Source organism: Corylus avellana, chromosome 3, assembly GCF_965113065.1.
Source record: "Corylus avellana chromosome 3, dhCorAvel1.hap1.2, whole genome shotgun sequence".
NCBI lineage: Eukaryota > Viridiplantae > Streptophyta > Magnoliopsida > Fagales > Betulaceae > Corylus > Corylus avellana.
Window position 1 is genome coordinate 18,021,835 of NC_142492.1, and position 13,535 is coordinate 18,035,369.

The following is a 13,535-nucleotide window of genomic DNA, read 5'->3' on the forward strand; positions in this document are numbered from 1 at the left end:
CCATCAGATTTAACGAAAAACCCTAACAGAGGGGGTTTAGTAAAAGGCTAAATTGTTTAGGAGGACATTGCAATTTGGGTATAAGTTTAAGGGGTAGTAAATGTAGTTTCTCCCAAATAATATCAGTTGGTGGAACAAGAGACCGTGTTTGATGAACTGGTGGCAACAAAAGGATCAAACATTTGTTGGACGGTTCTTTTCTATCTAGTCATAGTTATCTATTTGATTGAGAGTTTAAGACAATTCATAGTCAATATGGTGATTCAGACGGAAAAGAAATGATTCATATGAGTTCAAGGATTTTGTTTATAGACCAATCATTTAATGCTTTCCATAAGAACCTTTTCAAGGTTCTGGGGAGGAAGATGTGACTATGTGACTTGTGTTGACGTATAGAATGACTCTTAGTATTTCTGTTGTAAATGAAGCTACTTCTTGCAACTGGTTTTTAATTAATAACAAAAATATTGTTAGGTGCTTCTTTTTTACATTTCTTGTTCTCATATCTGTCATCAATGGTCAAGAAAAAAATGGCTGTCAACTTTTGTATTTCTTTTTCACATGAGTACACGTTATAATCTCATTATTTTTGAAGAAAGTACATTCTCCTTGCAGTTTGTGCTGTTTCTTTTCTGTTCTTTTTTGATTGAATATTCATGTTTTAGCTTAACACGTAATGTTCTAAAGTGCGCTTCACTTTTACCTTTCAGGCATACAGCATCACTTACTATGTATGTGAGGAAGACGCTTTTGGCCTTAATTCATGACAATGGAGCCAGTGTGTGCACAGTATACGGAAGTGACAGTTTAAAGGTTAATTTTTTTTACTAAGTTTAATAGTTAAATTTACTCTTTTAATGTTCTCTTGTAGACTTCTTGTTTACTAGGGTTGAACCCATCAGAGCTCTGCAGTTAAGTGTGCTTTTGCGAGAGTAGTACCAGGATGGGTGACCTCCTGGGAAGTCTGATTCGGGGGAGCCAAAAGCAGACAGTATTGTGTGTCATTAGGGGTGGGGCGTTACAACAACATAAGTAGAAGAAATGGAATTTGTTGAGTATCACTCTGATTTAAAGCTGCTGAGGAGTTCTCTAATTATTCAATATGAATCTTCAGTATCAATATGTCTGAAACAAGGGTAAAACCTATTCAGTTGGCTACGTGAGTAATTTTTGTGATTTGGTGACCTAGGGAATTGTGATTCTTTTAAGTTTTCCCAGCCTCTTGTTAGTTCGTTTTAGATTTTGTTATGTCGCTAATATGTGCCTGGTGGGTGAGTTTTGTGGCTTTTTTCACTTTTGGGTTTGTGTTTGATCCAAGCATATTGACTTGAAAACTTAGTCCACAAGTTTTGTTAGTGGCCACTTTTTTTTGCTATGTAGCAATATTTTCTGAAGCCCATGAAGGATATGGAAAAACTCGTTGCCTTGCTCGATTTCAAGTCATTTTTCTTCGATATGATGCTCAAGAACCCTAGTCATGATGCTTAGAGATCGTAGTGTGATTCTGGGTTCCTTTTCTCTTTCTTTTCTCTTCTTTCCTATCTATTTGTAATGAAATTTTGGTTTTATAATCAAACCTTTTGGCCTTTTCCTAATTTTACATTCAAACCAGCCTCAGCCTCCAAGCTCATTGCACTCCTAGTTGGATAAAGTTTTCCTCTAAACTGGGTTAGAGAAAATTTCTCTAACCCAATCTTTTAAACTAACATGTGTCTAAAATGCATGTGATTTTTAATAATTCTCACATGTTCTATTCAAAATGCATGTGAAAATCACATCCATTTTGAACACATGTCAGTTTGGAGGAGAACTTAATCCTTCCTAGTTGATTTAGCGATGAATTTTAAAAGGCCCTGCACCAGATCGGCAATAAGAGCTTCTTCAATGCACCACATTTGGTACCAGAAGCATCGGTCATTTTGTTCTTAGTGGTGGCCCTGCCTCAGTTCTGGTTTTAGATCTGTACTGCATCTATTATAGTGTCATCATGAACCTATGCTCAAAACTGTTTTCCTTTATTGTGATAGAAAATAGTTAACTGTCCAGTTTCAAAATCTTGGTAGATTTCAATAAGACGATATTGAGAAGAACATGATTGAGTTATGGCATTTCTGTCAGGTATCATGTCATGAGTGGGGTCCTATTGTTTCATTCAACTTGAGCAGGCCAGATGGTTCTTGGTTTGGATACCGTGAAGTGGAAAAACTGGCATCTTTATCTGGAATTCAGTTACGGGTAAATTTTGTGAAATGCCCACACACATTTATGTTTTATTTGTTTACATTGATTAATCATCCAATGCTTACATCAACTGTTTTCATTTGGATTTGTTATTTTATTTGAGTATTTGACTTTTGCCACATAAGAAATTGTTGATTTGATGTTTTTACTCCATTAAGAGTGGTTAGTTGATTTTCTCAAGTACCCTTAAGTTGAGGGTCACTTAACATCACCGCAGTTGATGTTAAGGATAAGTCTGAGAGCTGGTTTATTAAGACCAAACTTTCTGAAATTTACACATTAGAAATTTCAGCAAATTAGTTGCAGGCTTGCAGCTTAACCAGGTCAATAATCATAAATTAAATGCCTTACTAGTTTAAATCTGAGGAACAGATAGCCAAAAATCATCCATCCATGGAACACCATCCTGATATGCTTTATTCACCAATTGTTTGACTGAAAGAACAAGAAAACAAGGCAGTGAAAGTATAATACAGTCAGCTCTTCCAGATCCGGTACCTCACCCACCCATGACCCATTTAGATTCCAAAAATTGGCCTTCAATAGCCTCAAAACAAAAGAGAATATGTTCGAGATTATGATGTTGATCTCAGTCTGCATCACACATAATAAGCGTGTCATCTACAAAAATGTGGGATATTTCTCGAGCGCAACATTTTGGATGTCTACCCAGAAACCAGATAAATAATCGCCAACCATAGTCATGGATAACATCCTAACTAAGGCCCCCATGACAATCAAAAAGAGGAGAGGTGAGAGAGGGCCTTGCAGACTACCATTGATTAGAATGGAGAAGTGGGCCATGGTAATGCAAGAAGACATCCATTTCCTCCATTTAGTGTGAGAGCCAAGTCGCCCCGAAAGATATAATAGGAACTCGCAGATGACATGGACGTAAGCTTTTTTCAAGTCCAACTTGCAAGTAGCACCAGGAATTCCCAATTCCAACATGTTGTCCTGGCACTCATTTGCTATATGAACCAAGTCTATAATTTTCGCGGCCCCCCCCCCCTCCCCCCCCCTCCCCCCCCCCTTTCTAAAGGTGTTCCGACTATGTGATATGAGCAATCCTGTCACTTGTTTCATTATGATAGCTGTTATAGGGTTTAGGGTTTGTATGAATAGAGAACAGAAGAAGAGGCTCAATATTCACGTAGCCTACTTCCTCTCACACTATATATATATATATGAACAAATAAACTCAAACTTCTTTCGACACAAGGATTTTGTAAACATATCAGCTAGCTAATCTCAAGACTTCACGAATGCTGTAGATATATCTCTGTTGAGTATCTTATTTCGAACAAAGTGACAATCGAATGCTTGGTTCTTTTATGAAAGATAGAGTCAGATGCAATATGTATAGCAACTTGATTATCACAAAATAACAGGATAGGAGTAGGAGCGATGAATCCAATCTCTTGTAGAAAATGTTGTAACCCGTCAATTCACTAGCAGTATTAGACATTGCCCTATATTATGCCTCAGCACTCGACCGTGCCACCACCGTCTGTTTCTTAATTTTCCAAGTCACCAGATTAGCACCCAAGAATGTACAATATCCTATAGCAAATCGCCTATCTGAGGGAGAACCTGCCCAATCTGCATCACTACCTGTAGGTGTCAATTTGGTCTATACAATATCCCAAGGCTAGGAGCTCTTTTCATATATTGAATAATACGAGCAATAGCTTCCCAATGTGAAACCCTAGGAGCCTCCAAGAACTGACTAACAACACTAACTGCATATGAGATGTCTGGCTTAGTAACAGTAAGATAATTCAACTTTCCAACCAAATGATGATACCTACTAGGATTTTCAAATAATTCTCCTTCATCCTATACTAATTTCTGATTAGGATCCATTGGAATTTCAACAGGACGAGCACCTAGAAGACCTTTCTCTTCTAACAAATCAAGTACATATTTTCTTTGAGATAAACTAATACCTGTTCGGGATCTAGCAACTTCAATCTCCAAGAAATATCTTAGTTTTTCCAAATCTTTTGTATGAAACTTCTGCTGTAAAAACTGTTTCGATTGAGCAATGCCTCCTGAATCATCATCTGTAATCACAATGTCATCCACATATACCACAAGAAGAATGTAGCCTGCATTTGTATGCAAGTGCAATACTGACTGATCTGTCTGATAGGGCTGATGACCAAACTCCATAACTGCCTCAAAGAACTTCCCAAACCATGCCCGCGGAGATTGCTTGAGGCCATAGAAAACCTTTTTTAACTTACAGACACAACTCTGATACTCCCTTTGAGCAACAAACCTAGGTGGTTGCTCCATATAAACTTCCTCATGTAAATCCCCATGTAAAAAGACATTTTTGACATCCAACTGAAATAAGGGCCAATTAAGATTAGTAGCCAAAGAAATAAGAATACGAACGAAAGAGATTTTGGCAACGGGAGAAAACATCTCATCATAATCAACGGTGGACATAAAGGATTTTCGACCTATTAGCCTAGTAAGCGGAGTGTATAAAATAATCTCAAAGGTGTTGGTTAGCCGGTTGAATTCCGTCATGGGGAAGCTTGTATCACATACCCAAAATGCTTTTATTCCAGGCAGACAAATTTTAGATTCTGTTTTAATGGCGAACGAATGTGTGGATAGTCGGATTCGATCTGGGGAACCAGGTCTTATTTGCAAATTGGATCTGGAGAAGGCATATGATCATGTCAACTGGGAATTTCTATTATACATGTTGGAGAGATGTGGGTTCGGGGAAAGGCGGAGAGCATGGATTCATCATTATGTCTCTACTATATGATTTTCAATGCTCATTAATGGAACACCGGCAAATTTTTTTGGTAGTTCTCTGGGAGTGAGACAAGGGGATCCTTTGTCCCCTCTTTTATTTGTTTTGGTGATGGACGCTTTTAGTAGGATGATGAAGGCAATGACGGGGAGAGAGCTTATGGCTGGTTTTTCGGTGGGTTCGCGGTTTGATGAGGTAATGGAAGTGTCACATTTACTATTTGCCGATGATACTATTATCTTTTGCGAGCCAAAGGTGGAACAAATTCGGAATTTGCGCTGCTTCTTGTTGTGCTTTGAAGCGGTTGCGGGGTTGAAAATAAATTTATCAAAGTCTATGATTGCTCCTATAGGTATTGTGGAAGATGTAGAAGGATTGGCAAGTATACTTGGATGTGGTGTGGATTCAATACCATTTATATATTTGGGGTTCCCTTTGGGGGCTCATAATAAGGACCCCTCTATATGGAATAAGGTCATAGAGAAGTTGGAGATGAAATTGGCGGGGTGGAAGCGAATGTATCTATCCAAGGGGAGGGAGATTAACATTGATCAAGAGTACGCTATCTAGCATACCCACATACTATTTATCGTTGTTTCAAATTCCAGTGCGTGTGGCAAAACGGATCGAAAAAATTCAAAGAGACTTTCTATAGGGAGGTGACGGAGATGAGTTCAAATTCCATTTGGTCCGTTGGTCCAACATTTGCATGCTTATGGAGGTGGGGGGATTAGGGGTAAAGAATTTGATACAATTTAATCAAGCTTTATTGGGTAAATGGTTGTGGAGATTTGCACATGAAAGAGATGCATGGTGGAGGAAATTAGTGGAGACAAAATATGAGGTGATGAGGGGTGATTGGTTTACCAAGGAGGTAGGAGGGTCATATGGGGTGGGATTGTGGAAAAGCATCCGAAGGGGGTGGGATGAGTTTAAGCAACATGTGCGATTCGAGGTAGGAACCGGGTCTCGTGTATTGTTTTGGCAGGATGTGTGGTGTGGGGAGGCACCTCTGCAGAATTTGTTTCCCGCTTTGTTTAATATTGCATGTGGAAAGGAGGTATGGGTAGAGGAGAATATGGAGAGGGTAAATGGAGCTATCTATTGGAATGTAAGATTTACTCGACCTGTTCATGATTGGGAATTGGAGGAGGTTTCGAGATTCTTCGAATTGCTGTATTCACAACAGGTAAGGCAAGGAGGGGTAGATAAAATTAGTTGGCTCCCCTCGAATAGGAAAATTTTTGAGGTGAAGTCTTTCTACAAGGTGAAGTTAAATTCAGCCCCGGTGGATGGTCCGTGGAAGCTTATTTGGAAGAGTAAAGCTCCTCCGAGGGTGGCTTTTTTTGTTTGGGCAGCGGTTATGGGGAAAATTTTAACATTGGACAACCTACGAAAGAAAAACATCATTATGATGGAATAGTGTTGTATGTGCAAGAAGAGTGGTGAATCTATTGATCACCTTTTAGTGCATCGTGAAGTTGTTGTAAAGGTATGGAATATGATCCTCCAGCTATTTGGTATAACGTGGGTGATGCCGGGGAGTTTGAAGGAATGCTTGGGAAGTTGGAGAGGGCAAAGGGGAAAGCGGTCAGCCGTGCACATTTGGTGGATGGTTCCTTTGTGTGTAATGTGGTCCTTATGGAGAGAGGAATGCGTGGAGCTTTGAGGATCTTGAAATGGGCAATACAGAATTGAAGCAAAGGGTGCTACAAACACTCTTCTCTTGGAGGGTATTGGGGTCTTCTTCGCAAGCTTCAACGCTTACGGAATTTATAGATTTATGTGCGTCCTTTTCAGTTTAAAGCTCGTGTAGTGGGCTCTTTTGTATACTTCCTGTGTACATGGGTTGCGCCCCTTGCGCTTTTAATACAATGATTTTTACGTATAAAAAAAAATCATATGTTTGTGTATAACGCTTAGCAACCAAATGAGCTTTCAAGCGTTCAACAAAACCATTAGGATTAAACTTAACCGTGTATACCCATTTGCAACCAACAATCTTCTTAGCAGGCTGTAATGGAACAAGCTTCCACATACCATTATGATGCTAGGCCTTCATTTATAATTCCATAGCTTGCCTCCAACCAAAGTCAAATAAGGCATCTTGCACCGTCTTTGGAGTGGAAACAGTAGAACTATGGAAAATAAAGTAAGAATGGAAAGGAGATAAAGAACTAGTGGATACAAACTGACTGATAGGATGTTGAGTAATGCAAAACGTTTTCCTTTCCGGAGGGCAACGGGCAAGGAATCAGATGTAGGTGCCAACAAATCAGAAAACGGGAAGGATGATGGTGGAGGTGCAGGAGCTGATGGGCGTGGCCGGCATGTATAAACCTGGAGAGGAGCAGGTGAGGGTGGAGGCAACACGATAGACTCAGAGAGATATGGAACAAGCATTGGGACATACGTGAGATCGGGCTCAAGGGTAGATGCTCCGAAAGACGCATCAATAGGAAAATAGGAAAGAGACTCAACAAATGTGACATCGGCGCTAGTAACCTAGCGGCGAAGAACAAGACTATAACAATGATATCCTTTCTAAGTTGTGGAATAATCAAGGAAGACACATTTAGTAGAACGTGGATCAAGTTTATCATAACGACCCAAATTATGAACATAGCAAACACACCTAAAAACCTTTAGTGGTAAGGCAAACGGGGGTGAAGAACAGTATAAGAGAGAATGAGGAGAAGCACCATCTAAGACCAAGGAGGGCATTCGATTAATGAGATAACAAGCAGTGAGAACAGTTCACTCCAAAAATGTTTGGGGACATGCAACATCCAATAAATGACGATTCTTGCTTTTAGCCACACCATTTTGTTGTGGAGTGTGAGCACACTAGGTTTGATGGATAATGCCTTTATTAAACAAATAAGAGGCAAAAAAACTAGATGTGTATTCTTTGGCATTATTAGAATGCAAAATACGGATTTTCTGAGTAAATTGCGAAAAATTCGGAAAACATAAAATAACTTTGAACGATTTTTCATTAAAAATAATCAAGTCATACGTAAAAAATCATCCACAAAGGTCACAAAATAATGAAATTTATTGGACGCAATATTCATAGGACCCCAATAATCAGAATGAACTAACTCGACTAACAACTCTTGACAGAAAAGAAACACAATGGTGCTTACTAAGTTGACAAGCTTCGCAAAACACGGACAACTCATGACGAAGACTCGGAACTTGATGCTTCAATGTAGGAAGGGAAGGATGACCAAGACGACAATGCCACTGAAGAGCTAAGGTTGACGACTGTAAAGCATGAGAGGAAGATGAAGGTGCAAGATCCAGATAATACAAGCCACCAACTTCATGCCCCATACCAATCATCCTCCTTGTCTTGAGATCCTGAAAAATGCACAAAGAAGGGTAAAAACTGACAACAATTAAGAGCTTTTCGTAATTTTACTAATGGATAACAAATTAAAAGTAAAACTAGGAACATGTAGAACCGACAATAACTCAATATCTAGACTTAGATGTGTATGGCCAGAGCCGGCTATGGTGGAGAGGGAACCATTAGCTAGGCTGACACTGTGGGGTGTATCAACATGATGATAATCAGAGAGAGAAGTGGACGAACCAATTCTATGTTCATTGGCGCCATAATTAATAATCCAGGGGTCGCAAGTGGAGGATAAAAGACAGTGAGATGCAGTACTTGACTAAGCAAGAGTAGCAATGGAAGTGTGGCCTGTTTATGAGCCAAGAACTGAGCATACTCATCTTTCGGAATGGAGATGAGATCATAATTTGGAGTAGGACTCGAACTAGTACGTGGTCCAGAAATAGCGGGAGAATCCTCCAAAGAAAAAGCCTGATTGGCAAAACCAGACGGTTTTCCGTGTAAATCCAAACAAAAATCCACATAATGATTACTACAAGCACAATGAGTACATTTGCGAGGCTCACAACTACTAGTTCAGCCACTGCCTTGAGAATCACGGCTGCCACGAAAACCACGACCACTGCGGCTGCCACAATAACTACCAGAGCTGCCACGGATAGTAACAAAAGCAGCGCGCTCACCAATACGCTCATAACTCAGCTGAGCTGAGGGCCATGATCAGAAAGAGTAGCATGCTAAATTCGAGAAAAAACCTCAGGAAGTGAGGGGAGGTCAGAACCACCCAAAATCTATGCACGAACTGACTCAAACTCGGGTTTCAAGCCAAGAAGAAACCAAACCACATCCACATCTTGACGTTGCTTTTCGTTTTTTTGCAGGTACATAGAGAGTGGTTGGTTTTCTCTCATCAAGAGCACCTTATCCAATCTTCCCACTTATTTTTTGTCTCTGTTTCCTATCCCTACATCTGTGGCGAAGCGTATGGAGAAGATTCAACGTGATTTCTTATGGGGTGGGATTAATGATGATTTTAAGTTCCATTTGGTCAGTTGGAACAAGGTTAGTTCTCCGATCTCTGAGGGAGGTTTAGGGATCCGGAATTTGAGTGTGATGAACAAAGCTTTGTTGGGGAAATGGCTGTGGAGATTTGCTCATGAGAAAGAGGCTTGGTGGAGGAAGATCCTAGTTGCTAAGTACGGTGCGATTTGGGGTGGTTGGCGTTCAAGGGATCCCAGTGGTTCGCATGGGATGGGGTTATCGAAGCACATTTGTAGGGGGTGGAGGTCGTTCCAATGTCACATTAGATTTGTCCTTGGTCTTGGGTCCAATATTAGGTTTTGGGAGGATATCTGGTGCGGTGACATGTCTCTCAAGGATGCTTTTCCTGGACTCTTCAATATTGCCACCAATAAGGATGCGTCTATTGCGGATAACAGGGAGTGTCTAAATGGCTCTGTGCAGTAGAATGTTTCCTTCATTTGCAGGGTTCATGATTGGGAAGTGGAGGTCTTGGCCTCTTTTTACACACTCTTGTATTTGCATTTGATGAGTGGGGAAGGGGAGGATAGGATGTGGTGGATCTCTTCTTGTAAAGGAAAATTTGAGGTAAGATCTTATTACAAGATCCTTGCTTCTAAAAATCCCATCCCTTTGAGGAGTATTTGGCAGAATACTCATTTTAGACTCTCTCTTCTCTCTCTCGCCTGTGTCAGCGCGTGGGGGGCGCGTGAGAGCTGTTTCATGCTAGTGTTAGGTTGTGTCATGGCTAGTTCGAGGAGGTGGTCAGTGGAGTCCGAGGAGTTTGAGGTTTTGATTAAGGTGGGGGCAGCTGGGGTAAGGATTTTTTAGAGGAGTAATAGATTCAAAAGGTCCATTTTCATGAAAAAGGACGAGTTAGCGTGGATGGTGCGAATAGGTGAGGCTCTGGTGGCTGTGGATAATTCAGAAGTTTTTTGGGATCAGTCTAGAGCTGGGTATCCTAGAATAATAGCTCAGAAATGTTCAAACAGGTATGGATGTTTTCTGACAGTGGAGGAATTTGATGGAAGGAGGTGCAGTTCAATCATCATTCCTGAAGGACGTCGTGGGTTTGGGTGGGATCGTTTCGTCGAGGAAATGCGAGTGGCAAACTCGTCTCTCTGTGAGTCTTGAGGGGTAAGCGAGCATCGAGTATTCAGGGAAGACAAGAGAGATAAGGAGGTGAAGGAGCTATGCGAAAACACTGACAATGTCATCGAAGTCAATCAAGGATTGCTGCAATTCTTTCCAAGAACCGAAGGCCAGGGTGACTAGGGAGCTGAAAGATGACTTCGAACATAGGAAACAACAAGCTCAAGATTATGGCAGCAAAGCGGTGTTTCAGTCGAAGACCCATGATTCGGCGTCGGCTATCGGTGTTTCTGGGGTGGGTCCGACGAAGCTGCCCTTGCCGGCGAGGTCTGATACAGGTCCGGTAGAGGTTGGTAGGCACAGCGTGAAGAATGGAGGATGCATGGGGGCGCCGATAGGAGCTCCGGCGAGTCACAATTCATTGCCAGCAGGGCAGAAGGCGTCGACGTCAACTTCTGTGCACTTGAAGGGATGGAAGGGAGTGGTGAACCATGCTGGGCAGACCTACTCTGCTGTACATCTCGAGCTCCTCAACGTTAGGGAGACTTTGAGATGTCTGAAACGGGAATGTGACGTGGGATTGATAAAACTTGATAGAGTATTCAAGCAGTTGGAGGGCAATGGGCTTGGGCAGGGAGATAAGAAATATATAGGCCAGCAAAGTTCAGTTTGGAAAGGAAAGGAAAAGTGTGGGCTGAGCTCAAAGCCCAATAGCGAGATGAAGGTGAAAAATAGAGTAGTTTTTAAGCCCAAAGGATTGCTGAGCTCAGGCGCGAGCTGCTTCAGTAGCCCAGGTAGAGTTGGACCGAAAGATATATGTCTTTCAGCTGAGATGGCACTCAGGGAGGAGGCTGAGAGAAATTCGTTAGAGCTGAGACCACACTTGGCACAATCGGAGAACTCGTCGTTGCTGGCCGAGAAGGTTCTACCTGTGGGTGGGAGGGCTGGATCAGCGGAAGGTAGTATACTCACAGAGGTCTTCGGCACCTCTGCATGGGTTGGCGATGGGTTTATGGTCGGTGAGAAGCCAAGCAACAGAGTCTCCACCATTCCAGCGTTCGAGGCTCAGTCTACCGGAAGGGGAAAGGGTTTGTTGACTTATAGGAGAAGGAATTTTGGGCAGAAAAAATGGGACGATGCGTCGGTAGGCTCGATTGCGGCTTGTGGGCAGGGGAAAGGGGTTCTGGGGTCGAAGCCAGAATCAGCCCAGAGGGTGCCGGAGATGCAAGGTTCCCTGGAAAATGCCCAGAGCCCGCCGATTTGTCCTGTGGAGACCAGAGAAGCTGGGGAAAGTATTGCGACTTGTGGGCAGGGGAAAGGGATTCTGGGGTCGAAGCCGGAATCAATCCAGAGGGTGCCGGGGATGCAATTCCAGCCGGAACATACCCAGAGCCCGCCGATGTGTACTGTGGAGACCGGAGATGTGGGGGCAGGTACGGGCGTGGGTACAGATCAATTCCTGGTGGAGATACCCTCTTGTCGGAATATAAGAATGGTAAGGGGGAGCTGTTCGCAGGAATTCTGTCGAGGGGAGGCAAGCAGTACGAGTCCGCAGTTTCTTTAGTGAAAAAAAGGAGTGGAGTGTATGTCGGCAATGGAGCCTTTCGGGCCTGGCTCTAGTTTGGAAGAGGAAAGTATCTCAGATTCTGTTGGGTTGGAGGATTTAGGGCCAGGGTTGATGTCTTCCAGTTGGGTAGTTAATAATTGCCTCAAATTCTGCCCTAAAATTGGTATTACCTGATGAAGGGAAGAAAGGGGAATTGGAGTTTTTGTTCAACTCTATTGAAGCTTCTAGGATACAGGGTGATGCTGATTTGGGAGGCATCTCTGCCTATGTTCCAGCCCCAACAGGATTAAAGGAGCTCAAGGATTGTGAGAGGGGCACTCTGGTGGATCATGAAGCTTTAACATAGTTGCATGGAATGTGAGAGGGTTGAATGCCCTCAAAAAAAGGTTGTGTATTAGGGGTCTATTGAAAGAGTGGAAAGTAGATGTAGTGTGTTTGATTGAGACAAAGATGGAGGTTATTTCCCAAGAGGTGGTTCATAGTCTTTGGGGAGGCCAACATGTGCGGTGGAAGTTTAAAGGGTCTAATGGCTTGTCGAGAGGGATGTTATTGATGCGGGATAGGAGGGTGGTGAAGTGTAAGGAGGAGTGTGTGGGGCATTTCTCCTTGGCTTGCTCTTTTCAAAATGTGGAGGACAATTGGGAGTGGGCTTTTGGGGGGGTGTATGGTCCGAATGAGGATGGGGAGAGAAGGGCCCTTTGGGAAGAGTTGGCTGGTTTGATGAATGTGTGGGAGGTTCCTTGGTGCCTTGGAGGGGATTTTAATATCGTTCGGTTCCCTAGTGAGCGCTCCAGTGTTTCTTACTATTCCACTGGCATGATGGATTTCTCGAATTTCATCTCAGAGAACAACTTGGTGGACATGCCCTTGATGGGGGGTCAATTTACGTGGTCTAATAATCAAGAAAATGAGAGCTGGTCTAGAATTGACCGTTTCTTGATTTCCTCGGATTGGGAAGATCACTACCCTACAGTGTCACAAAGAAGACTTCAGCGCTTGATTTCCGATCACTTCCCTTTATTATTGGACTATGGGGCCCCTTGTGGAGGTAATAAGATCTTTAAATTTGAAAATATATGGCTTAAAGCTGAAGGTTTTGTTGATAAGGTTAGTTCTTGGTGGGGGTCTTATTTGTTTGAGGGTTTACCTAGTTTTGTGCTTGCTAAGAAATTGAAATCTCTCAAATTGGATTTGAAAAAGTGGAATGAGGAGGTGTTTGGGGTCATTGGGAGAAAGAAAAAGGAGTTGTTGGGAGGTATTCAGGAGTTGGATGAGTTGGCAGAGGTAAGAGGGTTAGCCAGGAGGAGAAGGTTCAAAAGGCAGATATGGTGAAAGAATTGGAGAACACCTTGCTATGTGAAGAAATTCATTGGCGCCAAAAATCGAGAACTTTGTGGCTCAAGGAGGGGGACCGCAATACTCGTTTCTTTCACAAGATGGCTAACTCTCATCGCAGGTTCAATCGTGTGGAAGTG

General features: G+C 42.3%; 1 protein-coding gene across 9 annotated transcripts in view; it reads left to right on the forward strand.

Annotated features, from left to right (window-relative positions):
- Positions 1-13,535, forward strand: part of ABA3 (molybdenum cofactor sulfurase (LOS5) (ABA3)) — a 100,431-nt gene that overhangs the window by 60,254 nt on the left and 26,642 nt on the right. For all 9 annotated transcript variants that reach the window (XR_009439457.2, XM_059587771.2, XM_059587772.2 and 6 more), the window contains exons 11-12: positions 711-813; positions 2,119-2,235. Coding sequence is in view for 8 of the 9 variants with exons in the window: in XM_059587771.2 (XP_059443754.2) it covers positions 711-813; positions 2,119-2,235 (220 nt within the window). In the remaining variant the exon portion in view is untranslated. The remainder of the gene's footprint in view (positions 1-710; positions 814-2,118; positions 2,236-13,535) is intronic.